This window comes from Equus quagga, chromosome 17, assembly GCF_021613505.1.
Source record: "Equus quagga isolate Etosha38 chromosome 17, UCLA_HA_Equagga_1.0, whole genome shotgun sequence".
NCBI lineage: Eukaryota > Metazoa > Chordata > Mammalia > Perissodactyla > Equidae > Equus > Equus quagga.
The window spans coordinates 41,687,661-41,712,696 of record NC_060283.1 but is presented as its reverse complement, the minus strand read 5'-3'; the positions used below and the strand labels follow the sequence as shown (position 1 = coordinate 41,712,696).

General features: G+C 36.6%; 1 protein-coding gene across 19 annotated transcripts in view; it reads right to left on the bottom strand.

The window, feature by feature from the left end:
• TRIP12 (thyroid hormone receptor interactor 12) overlaps nucleotides 1-25,036 on the bottom strand; it is a 141,113-nt gene that overhangs the window by 62,507 nt on the left and 53,570 nt on the right. For 11 of the 19 annotated variants that reach the window (XR_006885773.1, XM_046643515.1, XM_046643516.1 and 8 more), the window contains exons 3-6: nucleotides 21,008-21,133; nucleotides 19,383-20,185; nucleotides 3,571-3,676; nucleotides 1,030-1,166 (exon numbers count right to left, since the gene is read on the bottom strand). Coding sequence is in view for 18 of the 19 variants with exons in the window: in XM_046643515.1 (XP_046499471.1) it covers nucleotides 1,030-1,166; nucleotides 3,571-3,676; nucleotides 19,383-20,185; nucleotides 21,008-21,133 (1,172 nt within the window). In the remaining variant the exon portion in view is untranslated. The remainder of the gene's footprint in view (nucleotides 1-1,029; nucleotides 1,167-3,570; nucleotides 3,677-19,382; nucleotides 20,186-21,007; nucleotides 21,134-25,036) is intronic. The other 8 variants (XM_046643530.1, XM_046643531.1, XM_046643526.1 and 5 more) reach the window with 3 other exon arrangements.

Genomic DNA, 25,036 nt, shown 5'->3' with positions numbered 1-25,036 from the left:
AGGCACGGGAAAAGAGTCTCCTCCCACCAGAAGAGACACTGGAAGTTCACCATGTAATTTATCACATAAAGCTGGGAAAGATCGGTGGTAAACATGTTAAGCTGGACAGAAAGCTGTGAGACAAAAGGCATAAAACATGGACAGGAGTGGGCAAACCAGAACCTTCCTGGCAAACTAGAACATATGATCAACTACGGGCATTAAAAAAAACTAGCACATATTCTAATATTAAACAATAATACACGAAAGAGCTTTGTTCAAAAGTAAAAATACATATGCCTACACCTAAACTCACATGTATCATCCTGATTAAAGGGACTCACACCCATATGTTCATAATGATGAACTGTAACATTTTTGCATCTGTTCTTAATGTTAGTGAGAAATGTTACGGACAAACTCCATTTTAAAACTTGTTAGCCCCAATTAACCACTGAAGTATTGGTCTTCTTTTGGGATTAGTAATGGATACACATTTAAAGCAGATGGGAAGGGGGCTTAACTTTTGCTGTGCTAAGCTATTAAGAAGAATAAAAACAAGAAGTCTAGAAAAATATAAATAGCATTCTCAAAGTTGCTTAGATTCAACCTGAATGAATACTTATTATTTTTTAGGGGTTACAAACTTCTAAATTAAAATTTGCACATTTGAAGCATTTTAAGCCATATCCTTACATTCTTATTATGAATTTAAAGTTTTTTCAATCAACAGGCAACTATTATGTGTACTCATCAATATATAAGAAGATTAAACAGAAACGGATACCTTCCTAAAAGCCCTTTGAATATAATTAGCACAAATCTGGACTTGGAAAAGAATTAAAAAATAATGACAAATAAATCCAACCAATCAAACAACCAAACCTATAAAGCAAAACAAAAGAGAACAAAAAGTTATTTGATGGTAACATCTAAAATATTTCTGTCCCCTCTCTTCCATTATATTTGGTATACTTAGAAAGTAATTTCTCTCTAAATAAATCTGTAGGATACATATATGCTTTGTAGGGCTAAGAAGCACCAATCTACCTGCAGCTCCTTGGGGAGTCTCGTCTGTCCGTGCAGCTGAAGAATTTACTGTCTCCTGGTTGCTTTCAGGGTCGGCCATTTTCTCCTGTCGACGAGCTTCAGCTGCTCCTCTTTTGCCCAGGCCAGAGCCCCGCCGACTACAAGAGAAAAATGCCATCACAGGCTGCACTACCAGTGACCAGGAGCAATGTACACACAGCACAAAGCTCCAATGCACAGAGCACAAAGCCAGTTTCTTCTTTTTACATAAAAATTGTTGCAGAAAATCACTATGGGTAACAACCAAGACTTTGTATATTTAAAATTCTTCCAAGTTTTATCACATTCACAATATAAGCTTTTGTGTTGCTGCTATGAGCTGTTGTCATCCTTACACACAGAAATGACTTTTTAACACTTTCAACTAAATGGAAAAGGGACTCTTTCTGCAAAGACAATTCAATTCATTTAAAATAGATCTCTACTTCCCAGGTAAATAAATAGTGGATCAATATACAGACTTTCAGACTGATACTTGACAATGGGAGGTGGGGGAGGGCATGAAGCAAACTACATTTTACTGATGATGACTTTTTAAAACTTTAATAGAGAAATGAGCGGGCAAATCAGGTAGAAACAAAAGACTTTCTCAAATTATTACAACTTAATATTGTTTAAACAGTAGCTTCCCAAATTACCCTAGGAAACACAGAAATCTACTACCAAAAAAATGTTTCGGACTTAAGTCAAACTACAGTGACATTAGATGCTGCCTAATAAAGAACTAGAAAGAAGCAGGCATAAGCGACATGCAAATGAAGGCTCTGAATTACTGGAGAGTACTTAAGAGTCTGTTCTTCCAATTAGTAAGAATTCGTCCCTAAACAGAGATTTGCTTAGCCAATCTTTCCTTCACAAGGAAACAGCTCATTCCAAACCCAATTTACCAAGCTACAAATTAGTGGGATTCAAATTAATTCATGTATTTAACATTTAATTTGCACCAACCACATGACACACTGTGCTAAACACCGGTTGCTGCCCTCAAGGAGTGTCAGTCTAAAGAGACTTTAAGACAGCTGTAGTAGGCTCTGAGAGCACTAAATTTAAGAGGAATCTCAACTAATTCAAAAAACGTTTGAGATGAAGAGTGCTCAAGGCAGGTGTCTAGACAGCTTGTGAACAGTACGACCATGTTTTCTCTAAGTAATTTCACGTGCGCTAAGAAAGAGGCCATGAGTACAAGGAAAGAAGATTGCAGAGAAAGACAGGACACTAGATTACCTAACTTCACATACTGCTTAAAATTAATTTCAACCACAGTGAATTCAGTTCAAATCTCAGATTATAAAATGGATTCAAAATTTCGCCCCATACAGGAGAAGAAGCTCTGAAGGGCTAAGGAATTTTCTCAGAGGTCCTCCTAAAAATATTGCCAGGAAACCTCAAAAGCAAACAGGTGTACTAACTCCAGATATTTTAAACAATCCAGACAGAACTGGAAAATAAGTGGAAAAGTAGAGATTAAAGTGGTATGAGTCCTCTTCTTATGACTTATGGGCAAAAGTAAGACGGTCTCCTTATGTCACTGTTGCTCCTACTGCCAAGAGCAGTCCAAGTCGATTACCTTAGAGAAGAACCAAAGGAAGTGCTAGAACCTTTCTACTTCCCTGAGTCAGAGCAGGGAAAGGCAAACAAATCACTGGCCCCTATCAGTGGTTTCTGGGACATTTAGTAGACAGAACAGACTGCATTTAAAAGAGGGAAAAGTCCTCCATGGCTGTGAATAATTAGTAGCACAAGGGCACTGGACCAACTAACCAAGCCTGAAAATCTGAGATGAAAGTGCAAGAAAAAGATTTTGAACTTTAACCGAAGATTCTCAATCAGTTAATGAAAGTATGTGAAAGAACATAGTGCGTCACATCAAAGGTAGTTGATTTCTGAAAACAAGCTCCAAAATAGCAGCCAGAAGAAATGGGAACTGGAGATGTGAAAGAACACAAACAAAACCTACATTTTTTCTTGAGGGGTAGGTGGTGTAATACAAAACGAAAATTAAGTACATCTCTTCCCCTCACCCATTTACTCAGTCACTGGTGCTAACACTTTTAGAAACTAATTAGGTAATATTACAGCCATTAAAACAGGCATCCCTTCTGATCCGTTAATCACACTACAGGGAAATTTAGCTCCCTTTAAAAAATAACCCAACTCTGCAGAAAGATGCTCATTAGAGATTTATTTGGCAGACTGAAACTGAAAACAACCAAATGTCCAACTACTGGCACTAACTCTGAAAATAATGTAGCAACAGAGAAAAAGGTAAAGGATGGAAGTGTTGTCAAAAACCAGCATGATTAAAACTTAGCAAAAACATGTAATAAATATTGGGGAAGAATTCACAAGGAGAATACTACTAGTTATATTAGAATAAATTTCTCTACTCAATATTCAAATGAAAACTTTAATAATTTTTAAAAACCTTAGAGTTAAGCATTTTGATGAAAGTTCAACACAGATAACGAACTAACCATAAACTGGAAAAACCCAAGTTATTACCTGGCACTAGCACAGGAGCCCGTGGTCTTTTGGCGTGTGCTCCGCCTCAAACTGGGGAGCTCAGCAGGTGGGGATTCACTGCGCTTCTTAGTAGATTTCCTTAGACCTATACATGTGAAATGCAAAGGTAAAATTTTAAAAAGAGAAGTTATCTTAAATTAAAAATGACAAAATTCTTCAGGTCATCATTCTGGTGAAAAGTCCATGGAATCTTCCCACGGCCACTGTAGCAGTCTGCTAGGTTGACTTTCATAGTTTGCCTTTACTTAGCCCATTCATACTGGGAGAGTTAATGGGGTACTTGGCATTCCAGCTCAGGATAAATCTCACTTTGGCCCACCCTTGACTAAAGCTATCCTACACCATCAATAATGACAGTCCCTCTTCTCTCAAACCATCCCCTTTAAAAATTCCTTTCACATCTCTACTCCTCCACTATTTCTCTCCACTAACTAAAGGAAAAGAGATTTTTTAATACATACTATGTATCTCAGGACTCTATGAAATTTCATTTAGCACTTTATTACATTGTCTTTACACTGTCCCATTTCATCTAGTTTATACAAAGCTCATCAATAAGGCTATGAGAGAACGAAATGCTTTATTTTCCTTACACCATCCCATCAGCAAGGAATATACATTTTAACTGAAGGTTATCAGAACATCCAATTTACAGAATACTGCATAATTAGGGAGAAAAAGTCAATCAAGCACACTTTATGTGTTATTCTGGAAGCTAATACTTTTATAGGAGTAACAGATTCTAAAAAGGTATAGCAATTAAGTTTATTACTATTCTATGAACAAGAGAGAAGCAACAGGAGTATCCGTCTACCCTCCTCCTCCCCAAACAATGTTATCATCCAGGATGACATACTGGGTGGTGTGCTCTATCTAAACAAAGACCTCCAACAGCGAAAGTCTCCACAATCAAGCGTATTTCCATTAGAATTACAGCATCATCTTAAATAGATGTTAACTTTTTCAGAGGCAAATTATATAGTAACAGTTCTCCTGATCACTTGCTTTTTCCCAGGAAGTTTTAGTTTTTGATAATTTCACTGCTCTAAAGTAGAAAGATAAGAAATTCTTTACACGTGACTTTGTTTAAAATACCAATTAAGGGTCTGGGAAGGAGATGGTAAAAAGAATTCTAGACATCATCCTAACTTTCAGACTCAATTTAAAACTTCAGTTGATTCAATTTGGGATGGTACTTACACCACACATCATATGTAATGAAGCTGCTAAGAAAAAAAGCAAGCTATTGAAGAATTTTTAAACACGAAACAGAAGTGATAAAGATGGAAATCTATGTTCAGACTGGTATTACCATTTAGAAATCTAAACCATACCTTTTGGGCTTTTTTTCCCCCAAAATAACTTTTGTGACAGATTATCTAGACTCTTCCAACTGGCATAAAAGGATCAAAGAACGAAACTTTAAGTGGGGAAAGGATTGGCCAAAGGGTTTCTTAAATGTCAATTTTATTTTTAGGTTAATTTTCTATATAGCATGTGGCCAGAATTATCTGATGTGATCAGGATTCTCTGCCTGATACCCTATATTATATTATCTTTGCCTAGATCCATACCCCAGTCACCTGAAAGACAGACATAGCATAGGAACAGATTATAGAGCTAGCTTAACATATTGGGCTAATGAGTATCACTATTTTTTAATATTTAAAAAATTCAGAAATTATTTCTAAATAACATTTCAGAAAATATTAAATTACCTATCTGAATTGTGTGACTAAGTCAGAACAGACTAAAAAATGTACAGTTTAGAGAAAGAGAAAAAACCATGAGTGCACATTACATTAAAACACTCCAAAAAGCATAAAGTGCTTTCCCTTACAAAGGACTTTTGAAACCCTTGTATTTTTGTCACTAATATTACTTAGTCCACGTAATGCTAAAGTGTCTTTATACAGACCACAATACAGTAATGGACACTAGCACAAATTTTCAAATCTATTCAATGAGAGTCAAGAGAAAATATTTGGGGCTGGCCCCATGGCCGAGTGGTTAAGTTCATGTGCTCCGCTTCGGTGGCCCAGGGTTTCACCGGTTCAGATCCTGGGTGAGGACATGGCACTGCTCATCGGGCCATGCTGAGGCGGCGTCCCACATGGCAGAGCCAGAAGAACCTACAGCTAGAATATACAACTATGTACTGGGGGGATTTGGGGAGAAGAAGAAGAAAGAAAGAAAGAAAAAGATTGGCAACAGATGTTAGCTCAGGTGCGAATCTTTTTTTTTTTTTTTTAAAGAAAAAAGAAAGAAAACATTCAACTTAATGTATTGTGGGCTACTGCTATATTACTAATTTGAGTGACAGTATACTTTTTGACCAAACTTTTTTACACATTCACTACTCATGTCCTATTTTAGAGTGTGGTGTTTAACTGTCTTTCAAACAACTTCACTCAAAGATAACTTCCATATGATAAAATGTACTCAATTTTAAGTGTATAGGGTTCAACGAGTTTGACAAACGTATTCACCATATAACCAACACCACAATCAAGACACAGAACATTTCCATCACTCTAAAAAGTTCCTTCCTGCCTCTTGCAGTTAATCCCCTCCCCCATACTTTAGGCTCCTGGCACCCATTGATCTGCTTTTCTGCCACTACTGCCCATTCTAGAATTTCATATAAATGGAATCACACAGTGTTTTGGAGAAGAACTCATATTGCTGCACATATTAGTACTCCATTCCTTTTGATCGTGGAGTGGTATTCCTTTGTGTGGATGTGCCACAACCTCTTTATCCATTCTTGGTGTTAAACTTTAAGAGAACTTTACTAAGTTACAGAGAAGTAGGGATAGAAAAATATTTATAACTGATGTTATAATCACACCATAATGTAAAATGACTGTTAGGCTAACTGACGGAACTCCATCTAGCCTGATAAACTAGGAGACAGAACCGCAGCATTTTGTTGCCCAAGGTAAAGGAGCTGCTACTCATAATGCTTGGGAGTGAAAAAGAGGTCTCACTATTTGTAACATGACCTAAGCCCAGGCTGGAAGACAGTACTAGCTCTTATCCATACATCTCTGCTCCAAAAACTGCAACAGGGGAACACCTTACTTGTGGTGAAGGTTGGTAATTAGTAACACAGCATTTCTAAACAAAGCAAGCCAAACTTTGGAAGAACTACATAAGTTCCTTTGAATTAATCAAGTTCCTCTGAATTCTTTACAGAAGAACTATATAAATTCTTCCAAAAGTCTAAAACATTTTTAGAAGATTAGAAATATCATACATTCTGGGGAAACAGGAAGTTGAAGCTGAAACAGTTTGATAGATCAAGTACTTCCTAGAAAATGGGGATCGCTTAACCTTCTTTTGGTCATTCAGAAAACTGACAATGCTAGAACATACTAGCTTCAAAATTTTAGACTGGTCATAGAGTTTTTCAAAAGCACTTTCAGATATAAAGTTATGATAATTCTTAAGTTTTAAGACAAAAAATATTAACTGACTAGCTTATAGGTGCATAACCCAAACAACTACACAATTCCTAAGCTTACTTCGAAGCAGAACAGTGTACTACATCTTCAATATACTTCCGGAAAGGTGTTAAAATTTTGCTTTACTGGTTTGTATAGAAAACTTTCACTCTTCATAAAATCTGTCTCCTTCCATGTTACTGGTCAAAAGGAATACTTTAATAGAAGAGGAAACATGTTAAGTCTAAACCTACAACCTACTAAAAACCAATTTAAACACACACGCATGGAAATACACTCACATACAGACAGACCTACCTCTCTTTCCCAGGCTCTGTAATGCAGCAAAACCGCATTTTTCACTTATTTGTATGATGCCACTCTGAGAAGCGACCAGAGCATACTGGTCAGATTAATATACTCTTATCCATGAAGCCTTTGTGTGATGAAGTGAGGAGTGAGGTATAAATCTAGACGTACTACTTTTATCAAAGCTCTTGACCTTATCATGCTCGTATAAGAAGACATGCACTGGTGCCTACAAATTATTCCTATAATCTCTATGCCTTTGATGAAGAAGAAACTGGTAGTTAGAATTCTCTTAGGAGGTCTGATCAATTTTTCTTCTACAATACAGGTATGTCTTACTCTCAAAAGTCCAGAGCTTCATCTTTAAAAAAAAAAAAACAGTCCTTTTGCAAAGTGTGACATTTGAAATGTGAAATAATTAAACCTCCTAGGTGTCTAACTTTAAGCTTGGATTTTTACAATATAACAACAGTTTAAAAGAATCAGCAGATTGTGGGCCTTAGATACTTTACTTTCTGGACCCTTGCTAATGCAAAAATAGTTAAGACGTTCTTAAGAGGGCACCTTCTACTTATGATTGATTTTTCTTTTCTACTTGAAATTTAAAAAATATTTCTCATTACATTATAGCACTGTGAAATGATTCCAATTTTGTCATTCTGCAGGAGAAAAGGGCACTAGAGTAACATGATCTGCCTACTTCTCTACTGGAGTCACCAAAGCTAGAACAATTCCAATCCTGGAAAGGTATGGTTTTCACTCTTAATTGTGTTAAGTTACTTAAAAGTAGCAATAGACAACCGAACAATACATATTCAATGTCATGCCTTTATCCTATTTTTAATTCTTACATGATCTGTTATAGGTATGCTAACTTTGATATGGTGTACACATTTATCAGACCTACTACATAGCCCTACAATGAAAATATAACACTCCCCTCCAATGATATATAGTATTCTAGCAATGCAATAATTAAGTAAACTTTCAATTTCCTAAAGATTCCTTCTGTCGTATAAGGAGTAAAACTAAACATGAATATGAAATATATTTGATAAGATTGTTTGAAAGCAGAGGGGAAGACTGACTTAACACCTTTATTCAATGAATAATGACTTCATTGAAATACATGAATGTTTTTACTCTCCAACTTGCGTATTCACTTTAAAGTGATATTAAAAAATGATCAAAATAGACATCTATTGTATAATGTCCAGTAACTCTTTCTCTGAGCACTCTTTTTTTTTTAAATTCTCTGGGAACTATATCTTACCCCTTCCTTCATGTGGTATTGATGGAAGTGTCATTCAGAGTACACTCTCACTATATGAGAGAGACTCAGGCCAGACTATTTCCATCATCTCCAATTACAACTCTACGACCAGCATCCCCTCTCCCCTCTGCCATAGTGATTCCTTCAAGGATAGACCTATGACCCGAGGAAATCAGGGACTTTCTTACAGATTGATATACAAATGATTGAATAGTGTCTTTGGGGTGGGTGGCTATGAGGGGGTCAGAATTCACAAGGCTTGGGAATGACAGGGTCATATTCATTGAGCTCCTGAATCCAGCCACGCCTGAAGCTAGCCAATCTCTTGGCTTTACCAGTCAAGTGATCTGATTTCTGTTTAATTTTGATTGAGTATCCATCACACATAACCTCAAATCTTCGGACGATACGTCATTACTGTATTAAAATTTTTACTCTAGAGTAGGTGTCAAGAAACTGCAGCCTGTGGGCCAAATCTAGCTTGTTAGCCCACTAGCTAAGAATGGTTTTTACATTTTTAAAGAGTTGTAATAAAAGAAGAATATGTGACAAAGGCTGTATGTGGTCAGGAAAAGCCTAAAATATTTACTATATGGCCCTTTACAGAAAATGTTTACTGACCTGGACTTTGAGGGAAAAAAGGAAGAATAGTATATGGACTCAGCTAAATTCCGAAAATCAGTCAAAAATTTAAAAAAAAAAAAAAAGGCTCTCCAAAACATTCAATAAAAACAAAATCCCTTTACACTTTAAAAAGAAAAACAAGAGCTGATCTACACCATATCTTAGTAACAAAGTTTCAGTACTAATTTTTCTAGAACATTATCTTGATTTTTTTTACCTATAGTTTTTGTCATACTACAGACAATAAATACATCTCCATTTTAAAATGAAGTAGACGAACCAACATGAATAAAGTACACAAACCAATACCTCAAACAAGGGTAGAGAACAGAAAAATCACTAAAATTCATTTCATATGTAGGTATCAAAGGATGACTATGATTGATCTTTAAAACACAAATCCCCAATCTATTTATATATTAAAAAGAGCTATCAAGTAACTACAGTAAGTATCTATTTATTTACAGGTCAAATCTGTTTCAAAGGGTTTTCAAAACCACTCGTTTTTCCTTCATAAAAGGGGAAAAAAGCACCAAATAACATGACTATTACCGCACATGAGGAGTGCAATTCAGAATCATGTAATAGGGCCGTTTTGCTACTGTAAAAATTGGATCCAAAGAAGAGAATTAATGAATGATGGCTATATTTTCAGTAACTAGCTCTTGACTCCTTCAGCCAGCAGAGAATCGTGAAAACCTGGTATAACTTGATATGGTTGTGTGTCTACTTTCAAGTTTATACATCTTTATTAATGGATACTTTGCTAAAATCAATTCACAAAATGGAAAGCAACTTATATAAAAAAGGATCACTGATGTTTATTTTAAAATCACTGAGTAATAATAATAGATAAGTCTGGCAGATGGCAGTGAGCCAAATCCCAAATGGAATTTTCTGGGCCAAATTTTCATTTCCTAGTCAATACACAGCAATTTCGTGCATTAATTTGGCAATACAAATTAAAAACATTAGAAATGTGCGAAGATATTCATCTAAGCATTGTTATTTATAATACTGAGAAACTGGAAAAGAGCTAAATGTCCAATAATAAGGAATAGTTAAATAAACATCAGTATGGTCATAAAAACTGCAGGAACACAGTGTTAGCTAATGAGGATGTGAACAAATTGGCATTTTTACACTGCTAGTGGGAATGTAAATTCACATATTTCTAGGGGCAATTTAAAACATACATTAATATTTAAAAGGAACACAACCAGTCACCTAACAAGGAAATAATGATGTAAATTACAAAGCTATAGTCAATTAAAAAATTTAGAACAATGTAAAGGCCCATTAGCTGGGAATGGGCTATATTAAGTTACATTACATACAGCTATTAAAAATGACATAACTTATAGGCTTTTTGAAAGAAAAAAAGTCTGTTAAATGTTCAGGCAAATAAAGTACTTTGGTTTCCTCAGATCTAAACCACAGATACTACCTCATTCTGTCATCATGAGGATGAAACAACGTATGTGAAGCGTCTAGTACGGAGCCCGGCTTATAACAGATGCTCAAAAACCAACACCTACTGGCACAGAGAGCAAGCTCCTACTTCTGAAAAAGTATGTGCTTATACACAGAAAAGCGTCTGCCATGTGGGCAAAGACAGAAGACTGGACACACGCGCACTCACTTCTCTCCTCTCCTGAAACTCAACTAAAATAAACTACTATCACAACACAATTTTAGAAAGATGAAAAGCAGAAATTGCAGTGCTAAATGCACTGGGAAGTCCACAAAACTGAAGGCAGAAGACTGAGATAAACTACCAATTAGACTGATACTCAGAATCCCACAAAGGTTCGGGAACTGATGGTACCAGGCACCTCTGGGACGACTTTGGAGTTAAAACTGAGGATTGGCTGATAGGCTGTTTATGAAGCAGTCAGATCCCCAGATCCCCTCCCCCACTTGAACAGCTGGATAAGTGCTCCTTCTCCTGAGACAGGAAACACAAGACTTTCATTCTTTAGAAAGTACAAAATAAAGAAATTCTCAATTTAAGTACACAGTTGCAAATAGGTGCACCACACCACAAATGGGGGGTGGGAGAGATAAATATAAACAAACATACTGGATGACATATGGCCTCCTTCCTAGGCCTGTTCTCCCATTCAGCCCCCAGAACGCTGGCAGTTAGGCGTTTACTTCTAGGCAGGAATCTGAAAGAATCTTCCCTGTGGAATTTCACCAGCCAAAGAAAAAAGATCTAAAAACAATGATAGAGGAGGTTTCGTAATGAATAGCCCAACCAGATTACTAAACAGCTAATGTCAGTCAAATCTCATCTATGTGCTCAGAGCTTATAAATTAGATTTTTGGTCCCCTTATACTTGAGTATGAGGAAACAACCAGGAATTACCAGAATCTGAGAAAAATTCCTAGTATGAAAATCAAAACCAAACCAAATCCACACCACTGTCTTAAAAAAAACCTGCATAAGATGACTGTGCAAGCAAAGAAAACTCACTATTAATGTCCTCAAAAAAAGAAATGCAGCCATAATAAAAAAGGAAATGAGAACAAAAGAACCTTTTGAAGATTAAAAACAAGAAAGCAAACACACACAAAAAAGTCAATAGAAAGAGTCAGAAGAAGTTGTTGAAATCCACCAGAAAGCAGAACCAAAAAAAAATCAGATCAGAACTTTCCAAGAAGACAATCACCCAAAATAACAGGAGATCCAGAAAGAGAAAAGAAACAAGGACAGGGTGACCAACCATCCTGGTTTGCCTGTGACTATCCTTGTTTTAAGGCTGAAAGTCCTGAGTCTTGAGGAATGCCCAGACCCATGGGAAATCAGGACTGCTGGTCACCTAACAAGGAAGGAAAACAAGCCCACAGCTAACGCAATACCATCACATTTCTAAATAATGGAGGTGAAGATCTGCAAGCTTCCAGAAATACGGGTTATGTGTACAACAGATCAGGAATCAGAATGGTTCCAGTATCGAAAGCTAAAAGTTAATGTAATTCTTCAAAATTCTGAAGGAAAATAATTTCCAACCCAGAACTTTATATTCAACCAATCTGTCAAACAAGTATCAAGACTGTATATTTTCAAACATTCAAAAACTGAAAAGTAAGTAAAAAAGCTTTTTAAAATCTCATAAGCACTTTTTTCTTAGAAAGCAAATGGACGATACGTTCCACCAAAATGAAATAGCAAACCAAGAAAGATAATGTGGGATATGGAAACAGGAAACTGAGCAGAAGAGAAGACTGAAGAAAATCCTGAGGCTAAAAGCAGTGTAACCAGGCATAAAGAGTAGCCATCTCTGGATGGCCTCATTTCTTCAGGAAAATGAAACAGATGCATGTAGACAGCTTTTTGAGAAAAAGACTTAGATAATTAGTAAAGAGTTTGGAGTTGAGTTCATAGAAAAGGAAAACAACAAAATAATAAAATGCAGGAAAAACAAAAATGTGTAAGAAAGGAAACACTGCTACATGATTACAGTGTAGATAGCATTTATGTATCCATATACTGAGCACCAATCTGACCCGGAAAATGAGAAGCATGTACAGTATGTGTTCCCTGGGTGAAGAGGTAGGGTAACTCTTCCATAAGAGGCAGGTGATAGTGCTCAAACTGAAAAGTATCAACAGACAGACATATCAGAACATAATTCATAGACAAAGAAACAATGTCCAAAATAAATCAGCTATGAGTAAGGGCAATGTGGGAGGAAGACTGCTTTTTTTTTAATAATAAACTTATAAGTAAGTTTAGTAAATGTAACTTCTAATTAATTCTTATTCTGAACTGGTATACAAAAATACATACCACAGTTGTTTAAAATTCACAACGTAAAACAAAACAAAGCCTTCTAAACAAGAGGCCAGTGATATTTGTTTCCATTTAATGTTCCTTTTTTTAATTTGGTAACTCATTTTTTAAAATTTAACGTATTTTTTTTCTTGTTTTGTGTGTGAGGAAGATTTGCCCTGAGTTAACATCTGTTACCAATCCTCCTCTTTTTTTGCTTGAGGAAGATTAGCCCTGAGCTAACATCTGTACCCATCTTCCTCTACTTTGCCTGTGGGATGCCACCACAGCATGGCTGATGAGTGGAATGGGTCCTCACCCAGGATCTCAACCCACAAACCCCAGGCCGCCGAAGCAGAGCACACAGAACGCTAACCACTTGGCCACGGGGCCAGCCACATAATGTATTTTTTAAAAGCCTCAAAATATTAGGAATCATTGTCGGTAATTTCTCAAAGTGGTTACACATTAGAACTATTAAAGTTTTAAGTTGCTAAGTTATTTTAACAGCTGCCTTATAACAGAAAACTCTAAACACTCAATCCTTTTCCCTTTAGGCTCCCCACTTAACACCTCACGAGGCTAAAACATAATTCAATTTTTTAAACTTAGTATGGAGGATCCTTAAGACGCAACTAGGTGAAACCAAGAGGTTAACTTAAATTCTTCTCTCCTGCTCAACTCATTCTTATTTCCTTCCTCCACAACAGAGGTGCAAAGCACCATGTCTCGGACTGATGAGAAGAGTCCTAATCTAAGCGAAATTACCGTCCCAGAATTCAGCATCTGCCTGGTTCTTGTCTAGTTCTAATAATGGCCACAGGCTGCATGCAAGTCACCAGAAGAGTATGAAACTCAAGCTGGAAAAGTAAGGTGGTAACTACTGCAGACTATGTTATTAATAATGTGTACATAATGCCCACTTTAAATAATGGAGAGGAAAGTCCATCTACAAATAGACACATCAGACTGGAAATATAAGACCTTTACATTTTTCTATAAATAAGTTCCATAAAAATCCAGATTTTGATCATAAACTGTTTCTTCTATTTCTATGCTATCTATCATCTTCTACTATTCAGGCAGTACATACTTTGAAATAGTCAAATTATTTCAAAATTAACTTACTTTAAAAAGAAAGATTAGCAAAATGTTATTTTGAAGCCGAATTACATAGGAATATATTTAAATATATTACAATATTATAAAATGTTTTCAGAAATCATTTGTTTCAAAAATCATTTGTATCATTACATTGCTGCACTGGTTTTACATTAATGCTACACAAATTTCTAAGAATGTGTTTGCTTAGGTTAAACAACACATAGCAAGAATAATTTCCTAATGCATATTAAAAATTGCGACATAACACTATCCTTTCTGGAGTATTCTCAAGACTTCCATCAACTGATACAGGGTGACTTCTGTCGTAGAGCTATTTTGATCAGTTGCAGCTGGCAAGCCACAGGCTTCAGGAAACCCATCACAAAAGTGGCTGTTTCACTAGTTCTTTGCCACCCCTAATTCCTCACCAGACCCAGTTCACCAGGGTATTAATAGTTGCCAAAGCAGCACACTAGGACAGGTCCTTCTACTGAAGCAGCCTGACTAAATGTACTATGTCATTTCTCCAACTGTGTTCCTCAGACCACAGTTGTCTCCCAAGGTAATAACAGGTGCTCAAATTAATTTGTAAAATACTGGGTTAAGCAGAAGTTACCGTAAAATTTCTTACAGCTTTCAATATGTTAATGCATATCCTGACTCTCCTTGAGTAATACCTGACTCGGGGAAATGAGTTTTCACAAAGCATCATATAAATACTGTTATTCCTACAATTTGGAAAAAATTTCCTTTACCAGGAAGTTTCACTGATCAATCATATCTTAGAATGAGCCTTTACCCAAAGAAACACATGAAATTCTGTTTAACAGGTTCACCGAATCTTAAAAGTTGAAGAAAACAACCTAGCCAATCTGGAATGCTTTCTATCTCACAGAATCATCTACTCCATTTTCCAGTAATTTATAGATTTCGTTTCCATGAGATATACTAATCAGAAATCTGCCTCTCAACTTCCTCCCAGTGAATTTATTCAGACCGCTGTATTAATGTTAAACACACACACACACATCTCAAACAAATTCCTGATGCGTGCAGAAGCCCTTCAAATAATACAGCAACAACTCTCAACTCACCACTTTATGTTCATACGGTACTTTAATTTTACAAAGTTGTTTTCACATATATTCTTTCATTTATGCTTCATAAGAATAAGTAAAAGATATCATTTTGCAAATAAGATTTGAGATTAGGCTGCTGTCATAACTACAGCTGAATGATCCATCAAACTTCGGAAAGCTATCAGGAGATAACAGAACTTTAAATCAGGGTCTTCCAAATCTAAGGAGAGCTACACCTGGAATTTATCAATCATTCTCAAAATGCTGCTCTGAATATGTATTCTGTCTTAAGATACTCAACTTCTGTTGTGCCTCCTAAATATTGTGATGCATCCTACGCACTGAGCACATAATCATTCACTTCTCAAATAGTTACTATGCCCATTTTCAACGAAAAGGTTAAAAACTTTCCCACAGTCACCAGCTGATGCATGGCAGAACTAGGATTCAAATCTAGGCTTTTCAGCTCTCTCTCCCCAAAATATCATTAGCTGAAACCCAAAGATTCCCAGAAGATACCTCATTTTGCCCCTATATTCTTAAATAAAATTACCAAATACTGCCAAGTCTCTTGCAGTATTGCTTCTGCCGTAAACTCTTTCCTGAAGCGACACATTTAATCATGCCTAAAATCCACCCCGCCCTGCCTGCCTTCAAGAACCCTTCCTGGATTTAGCTCACCCAATCTACTGAATTCCATGCATCCAGTCTCCCCACTGATTTCTGGAATCAGATGGTTAGAGTTTGACTCTTGGCTCTCTTAGTTATTAGTTCTGTGACCTCGGACAAGTAACTTGACCAATGATCCTGCGTTTCCTTACCTGTAACATGGGAATAATAGTCCCTGTGACACAGGGCTGAGAGGAGTAAATGAGATGATCCATGTAAACTATTTACAAGTTGTCAGGCACTTGTAAGCACATTAAATGTCTGCTATTGTTTTGTTCTGCAATGTTTTACTATTTGAAAAGAAGCAAATATGCAGTGAATCCCTGGGTTCCAAGACTATTCATACCTAAAGCTGAATCACTATCAACAAAGATCAAACAAAATTTCATCTTCTCTGGGTCTTAATGTCTAATGATCCAATAAGCTGCAACAGTAAAACACAGAGAGGTAATACAGGTGAAAAATAAGTGCCACAGCGAAGAAAGCAACGTCCTCAAAGTCAGGCATACCCCATCTTCGAATCTTCACTCCACTCTGCCTCTGCCACTTATGAAATATGTTACTCAGGCAAGTTATTTCACCTCTTTGGAATAAACTTCCTTAATAACTATCAGAAAGCACTCTTTTTTCTTATAAATTAAATGGGATTACATATGTCAAGTACCTGGTACTTACTAGATGCTAAGCAAACACTGGTTCTCTTCTCTTGTTTCAACAGCCCAGGCTATAATTAGAGTGTAGAACTAGGGTAGTGGCAGCGAAAATGGAAAAGCAATTAATGTGACCATGAAACACACACACACATTTTGTGAAAGGAAGGAAAATAACTATGAAGTGCGTTTGTGATTACTACTAATAAATAACTACTAAGTCAGTTTGTGACCATGTGCAGAGCGAGTTTAACAGAACATCTGCACTGGTTTTATTATGGCACAGAGGCAGCATTAGAACTCCCAGTGCTTCCTGACTGACAGCAAGCTCACAACCAAAGAAACCACTGATGAGTCACTGGGTAGGGTCGGGTTTTCTTTTAAAAAATCATGTTAAGGAGCTGGTCTGGTGACAGAGTGGTTAAGTGCACCACTCTGCTTCAGCAGCCGCCTGGGGTTTGCAGGTTCAGATCCCTGGTATGGACCTACACACTACTCGTCAAGCCATGCTGTGGTGGCGTCCCATGTACAAAATAAAGGAAGATGGGCACAGATGTTAGTTCAGCCACAGTCTTCCTCAAGCAAAAAAGAAGAAGATTGGCAATAGGTGTTATCTTAGGGCCAATCTTCCTCACACACAAAAAGATCACATTAACAGACTTGGTAAGAAAACAAAGCTGGTCTCCGAAAAGAGTCCAGGACACGACAGTGAAGAACAATCTTCTCTCACCTGGCCCTGGACCCTCCTAGAAATAAGAGATGACCTCTTCAAGTGAGGTAGACTGGAAGGCAGAAAAGGGAGGAGTGAGTCCCATGGAATGTGCTATAAACTCAACCTGGCCTGCTGGCTGTGCAGATCACACAGCTACTATAATGACACACACACAGGTGCACACTTGCTTCTACTTCACTTAAAAGCAGAGAGGAAGAGGTACAAAAGCGATGATATGTAACTCCAATGATGAAGAAAACCTTAGCAGGACCAATGGAGAATTGGCTGTCCATTTTCAACCTGGCCCTTTATTTCATTTTGACTTAAAGACACCAATCTTAATCCAGTAACTGTACCTTCAAATTCAAAAGATTTTATACAAATGTACTACATATTTAAAATATCAAATAGAACAAAATTCTACAATCTAAGAGTAAAAGACATTACCTTAACAATAACCCTATGATACAGGTTAAACTTAAGATTTTATCTAGTGTCCACCGGCATTCTTGTCAAAGTTTAGCTAATACTGAAGGAAATCAAAGTAGTTATAGATTGTAGGGCTGAACCAAACAGAGCTAACAGTTAGCTCTGATTCAGTATTAGGTTAAGGGGATTCAACATTAGCTAAGCTTTGACAATACTAGTAGATATTATAGGAAATCTTTCAATAACAAAGAAAAAGTTCTAGCCCTATCAAAACATGGATCTGGGGGCCGGCCCTGTGGCCGAGTGGTTAAGTTTGCGCGCTCCGCGTCGGCAGCCTAGGGTTTTGCTGGTTCAGATCCTGGGTGTGGACATGGCATCACTCATCAGGCCATGCTGAGATGGCGTCCCACATGCCACAACTAGAAGGACCCACAACTAAAATATGCAACTATGTACTGAGGGAATTGGGGGAGAAAAAGCAGGGAAAAAAAAAAGACTGGGAACAGTTGTTAGCTCAGGTGCAAATCTTAAAAAAAAAAAAAAAAAAAAAAAAAGTGGATCTGAAATGTTCTATGAGGGAACAAAAGGAGAAAAGATAGTCAAAAAACAAGCATCCTGGTTAGATACTACAAAAATTAAATGCCTAAAGAATTGTAGTTAAGTGTTGTAATATTCTGGGCATTTGTGCTTTTTAGGTTTCTCAAAATAGAAAAAAGGAGAAAAACAGAGAACACTAGCAGTACACCAATCACATAACTGAAGAGGGTCCTCACTAGTTCTAATCAGCTCTAATGAGACAACATTTGGCTTCCTGAAGAAGTTTTTTGGAACAGAGAGGAAGAAAAGTGCCTCGAGATCCTTTCTCTCACCTAGTTTGTTTCTTTGCCTGAATGTATTATTCTCAAACATTTCTACTCCATTGTAAGCTTCAAGACGGCAGCACTCTTTCCCATTTACCTGGGACCCAAAGCCCAGTGGGTGCAACACAAGAGGTATTCTTCTTTAGACTAAGCTCCTTAAAGGCTATAAAATATTATATGTGAATAAGGTTTAATATATACATACCAGGGTACATTTATTCTAATAACTTAACTCAGTGTTTCCATACATCACAAATGCACAAAAAAAAGAACATCTGATCTCTGACCCTGGTTAAGAGTAACCTGTAACTAGAACAACTCTGTATCTGGTTATAGAAGGAAGCTCAACGTGATGTCCCACCTCGACATTAGGAAACAACTTTAGCAGATGCTGCGGGGATAAAGAAAGATACAGGCACTAAAACATGATGGTTTACTAATACACTAATGCATCGCTTAATGACAGGATACCTTCTGAGAAACACCTCGCTAAGCAATTTTGTCATTGTGTGAACATCACAGAGGGTACTTTTGTAAACACAGATGGCACAGCCTACTACACCTAGGCTATATGGTACTAATCTTATGGGACCACCGTGGGAATGCGGTCTGTTGTTAACTGAAACATCAGGTGGCAGATGATTATAACAAGAAGAAGGCAGCATTCCATAACTGCCTTCAAAAAACTAAATGTGGGCTCAATTATTATGTACTATTACGTACAAATACAAGTACAGTAAGACTACCTCAGACTGGGGGAAAAAACCAAACAACCTGACTACTTTGAAAGCATAATCACTTCTGACAAACCCAGAGAAATTTTAATTTAAAAAAAAAAACATCTTTCTGTAAACTTACTTGCTAATTTGGCCTGTAATCCAGAAGGTCCAGGTTTTGATGTCTCTGACTTAGAAGACCCTGGAAGAGACAGTTTTGTTTTAGGAAGGCTAACTTTAGGGCTGAAACGGGCAGCCCAATCAAATTTTGAAGAGCCACCAGTTTTACTCTGTTCCTTTTCCCTGCTACTTCTTCTGGGACTGGGACTGGACGCCGAACGGGAATGCCTGGCCTTGTTCTGGTCTTTTCCTTGTTTCACCCTGGCACCTGTTGGTACAGTAGAGGAGGCCGAGGCTACAGCAGAAGACGAGGAGGAAGTCGAGGCAGCAGCAGAAGAATCAGTGATGGTGCTACACCCAGCTTTGGCTGAGGCGGCTGATTTTGAAGCCAGCTTGGTAGGTTTTGCAGATCTCTCTTCGGCACCAGTGGATTCAGACACAGAACCACTCTTTATACAGGAACTCTCTGTCCTCTTTCTTTTCTGACTCCGTGAACTACCAGTGGCCCCACTCCTTCTGGTATGAGCCTTGCTTGTTGATGGCGATTGTGCAGATTTCAGTTGTTGCTCCTGGTCTAAAGGTCTCTTCTTTGACTTACTATGTGGCTTAGTCGTTTCTGAGGGAGATTCAGTATGCTGAAGTGCTTTTGGTTTTTTTGCAGAGCTAGGAGAATTGGTCCTGTTGTAGTCTGGACTAGCACTGCGTTTCACTCCTTGAGAATTGTCTTTCTTAGGCACCTGCCCCGTTTTTTGCCTTTCTGAAGTATTGGCTCTGTCTGGATCCTGTGGTTGTGGAACTATGACAGCAGATGATGAACTGCAGCTTCTAAGAGGTTAGATAAAAAGAGAGTTAATATCAGCATGCCATCATTAAACCTGTCGTACAATACTTATTTACTAACTTCTCAAATCTGTGGAAATAAGTGTTTTTTAAAAAAAAAAGTGCAAAAACTTTCCTGATTAAGTCTAGAACTACATAAACACAAGTTTTCAAATGGTTCAAGATTGGAAAAAAAAAAAAACAGGAGGTATGACTGTGGATGGTAAAATATTAGAAGATCATGGTAATTCTTTAGCCCAAGGATTACTGACACTAACACTCCTAATCACAAAACAAGAATTAAGATTACAAGAAAAAGAATGCTTAACAGTTCAGAACCAGTTGAAACTAGAATATTGATGCTCTCTGTTCACAAACACAACTTCTTTATCAAAGCCTAAAATAAACAAACATCAACAAATGCACTTTCAAAATGAAGGTAAGAAATTTTTATATGGTATCATTAGCAAATCTTCACAGTTACATTCTTTTCCAAAGACTCCCACCAATTAGATCTTATGAAATCACTGACCCCTATGGTTCTGACAACAAAAAACTAAAGGAAATAGTAAAATGGCATTTCAGATGGTTTGTTAAGCAAAAGAAGACTCTCACAGCTCTCTAAGCAAGGAAAACAATGCACTGTCTCGGGCATATGGCATTGACATCACTATAAAGGTGATAAACCACTAATCCTAAAAGTTACACTCAGAGAATGAAAACACATATCAAAACATTCTGGGATAACCTTGCAAGTTTTAATATTATGCAATGATTCAAATGCAAATAATTCCGCCTTGAAATTGTACAAGCAATGTGAAGATTTACCTTTTAGAAAGGTGTCCCCTTGACAGTTCAGAAGTAGTATTAGACTGCACTTTGGGTGCCTTAGAATTAGATTTTCTACTCTCAGGAGGGCTATATCCCTTATGTTTTGCCTGCCCTAAATGTGACCTGTCAGCAGAAAATCAAAACAGAAATCTATCAGGAAAATGAGATGCAAATACAATACTGAAAGTGAAATACTTTTTCATTCAAAAAAAAAGTCTCTCAATCCTTTGTTATTGACCCTACCCTTTTTCCAACTATTTCTATAATTATTATTCTATTATAGAAATTGCCTCTTAGAACCAACCCCCTTAGTACCCAAGATTTTTTTTATTACCAGTTGTCATAACTGCACAGCAATACTATGGTTGCTTAAGCAATAATGAATTGTCAGCATTTTGACTGTAGACATTTAAATATGCTAAATTTTTACAAAAAGCAAATCCAGACTTTAGATCTAAAAACTACTTTTAATTGACAATGTGACTGTAACAGTTTAAAAGGCAATTTGTGATCCCTACAATGATACTGATCCCCAATTTATACATTATAATTCAGGTTAGCACAGTAAATGTAGCAGATGAAATCAACTGTGAAGCTGATTTTACACAGAAAATCATTAGAAGCACTAAACAGTAAATAAACTTACATGTAATCAATAGAGTGGTATTTGCCAAGAATTTAAAGCACTAATCAATAGAAAGTACACCAAAAACTAAGTCCTAAAGAAAGAGATAAAAAATTTACCACCAAATATTCCAAACACATTCAGAAGATTGCATCATCGATACATGGGTTAGGTTATATTTATAATAAATCAAATCCCTATGACAGCATTGTTCTGAGACGAAGTTTGTGCAACATATATAAATTGTTTTCAATTTAACCTCTGGCAACAGTTAACAGTGAGATTTACATAGGCAATAAAAAGGAGGCATGCATTAATATATACCCAGAGAAGCTGGTGTTTAGAAGTGAGATATTAATGTAACAGATACAACTTATGTAATTCACAGGGACCGTTGATCCTTCATGTAAATAACATAAAAGCATATTCTAATGAGAATAACAGTTTCATTAATACCAAAGCTTTTCACTTTGTTTAAAAAAATTTGTAAAGACTTTCATTCTGAACACCATCTTAAAGGAACTTAGAATTAAGTCTTTGAAAGTCCTACACGGTAATTCTAATTGATGCCATACAGTTCTTAACATATCAAACAAGTTCTACCATCTCTTCAAAAAGATGCTCTAAAGCTTCTCATCTCAGTATCTTTATTTTTCCTTCTCTTTTTCCAGAAGAATTCAATACTGGATTCTTGAAAGAAGATAGGAAATTAGCTTGTCAATAAAAGCAAATATTTCTTGGATCCATACCATCATTTTCATTTTTAAGGTTCTGATCTATGACAGCATAGTACTTTCTGAAGACTTAGAATAAACTACTAAAAACTTTAGGGTAGTCTTTCAAGTGTCTTAGTCTTCACTTTAGTAATGAATATATACATGTATTTTTCAAGGTATATATTATATTTTCTCTGGATGTAGTCACGCTGAACCATGTAAGGTTTTTATACACTATGATTTAGTTTTTATTTTTCCTATTCTTCTACTGCAGTCTTAATCCATTTTAGCTTAATTTTAAAACCCAGCTTTATCCCATGAATTTCTTACTAGAGATTAATTTCTAGAAATTGCTTTTGTTTTTGTTACATTTCTAGTAAAAGATCTAGAGTTCCTTTTAAAAAAAAAAAGAGAGACGGAGTAAATTTTCAAATTATTCCATAGTTTATTTTTTTTTAAAGAAGGTATAATTTTCTGTTTTAAGGGCATACAATTTAATATGCATGGAAGAATATTTATTATAAATTATGTTATTCAGGTTCTCTACATTCTTATTTTTGTAAAGTTTGCTATGGATTAATTTTTTTAACTGAATCACACTTTCTACTTCATTTCTTTGCAAAATTTAAAATATTCCTTGCTGCAGGCCGGCCCAGTGGCACAGCAGTTAAGTTTGCATGTTCAGCTTCTCAGCCGCCTGGGGTTCACCGGTTCGGATCCCAGGTGCAGACATGGCACCACTTGGCAAAAGCCATGCTGTGGTAGGTGTCCCACATATAAAGTAGAGGAAAATGGGCATGGATGTTAGCTCAGGGCCAGTCTTCCTCAGCAAAAAGAGGAGGATTGGCAGTAGTTAGCTCAGGGCTAATCTTCCTCAAAAATAAAATAAAATAAAATAAAGTAAAATATTCCTTGCTGTATTCCTTGATAAGTTAAAAATCATTTTAAAACAAAACTACCCATTCAAAGTTAGACAACTTTGTGATAATGTTCAAACAATTAAATATTCAAATGTCAACCCTAAAAAAAAAGTCTATTCCCAGTAAAAATTTAAAAACAAAAACAAAAAAAACTCTAAAGATTCAATCTGTCAACAGAAATTGACCAATATCAACCTAATGTTGATCCTCCTATAGAGGTAGCAGTCCTCTTCTTTTTAACCCAAATGAATTGTTCTTTGGTCTTAAAACACATGTAATTTTATATCCTCCTAAATCTATTACTGCATTTTTCATGTCCTTATTAACACCTTCAATGAGCTAAAGAATCTAGCAAGCAAATACAGAAAAGGTAAACAATATCCAATCATCTTAGAAACTGAGGCTCACAAAACTGTCTTAAATTCAACAATGCCACACTGATCTGATTCTACCTTTTCTAAAATTATTTTTAAGTGTGATATTCTGAGGACTGGTTAAAAACATATTGAAAAATCTTTAACGTACTGATCATTACTACCCTATTGTTCACCACAGTCTTAAGACATTTTCTGTAAAGGGTAGTAATACTTTCAGCTTCATGGGTGATACTATGCATCACTAAAGCAGGTATAAACAATATTAAAACAAACAGGCATGACTGTGTTCCAAACAAATTTTTATTTACAAAAACAGGCAAAGGGGGGCCACCAAGTGGTGGAGTGGTTAAGTTCCCATGCTTCACTTTGGGGGCCCGGGGTTCGCCAGTTTGGTTTCTGGACACGGACCACTACTCATCTAGACATGCTGTGGCAGTGTCCCACACAGAAGAACTAGAAGGACTTACAATTAGGATATACAACTATGTACTGGGGCTTTGGGAGAAAAATAAAAAAAGAGGAAGATTGCAACAGATGTTAGCTCAGGGCCAATCTTTCTCAACATAAACCAAAAAAACAGGCAGGAGGCTGGATTTGGCCCATGGGTCACAGTTTTCCAACACTTGGCTTACTACAAGAGGAGGCAACCAGATGGTACCATACAGTAAGAGTATGGGGCCTCTAAAAGTGGGGCTCTATTTATTATGCTCATTTATAAATTATTAACGCTCAGAATACTGTAAAATAAATCTCCATAGAATAATAATGCCCAATCTAGAACAGCTAATTAGAATATCAGTAGTTAGCACTAAGTGAGTCTTGATGCCTCTTTTTAGGTCATTTTACCAACTCTCCCATTTATCAGACCTCAATGCTCAATATTAGTTCTTAGTAAAAAGCATAATCTCTTTAAGACCCAGTAAAACTTATATGCGCTATAAATCAAATTTGCCAAGAATAACAGTAAAATTCTGGACAAACTCTTTTTAAGCAGCACCAGAATGAGCCCACTCAGTAAATTATAGACCAACGACAGGTGTAGGTGTGTGGGTGGGTGTGGGTGTGGGTGTTAAGGAGCCTCTACATCATCCTCTGAATGTTCATGAAAAAAAACCTCACGTCCTGCAAAATCACCCACTAAAAATAACTGGGCCAGTGACGAAAATAAGATTGGGCACAGAGTACTCAAACCTAATGTTATTTCGTAACAAGTCCTAACAAACACATCATCGATTTTAATGAAAGATTAAATCCCCACTAACATGTGCACCAATAATCAGAGTTCACTCTGTGGAGTCTTACTTTTGCACCTTCTCCTTTAAGCGTAAATTTTTAAAGACATTTTCTTTTGAGACCAGCTTCAACAAAATTAAAAATACAGTTCCGCA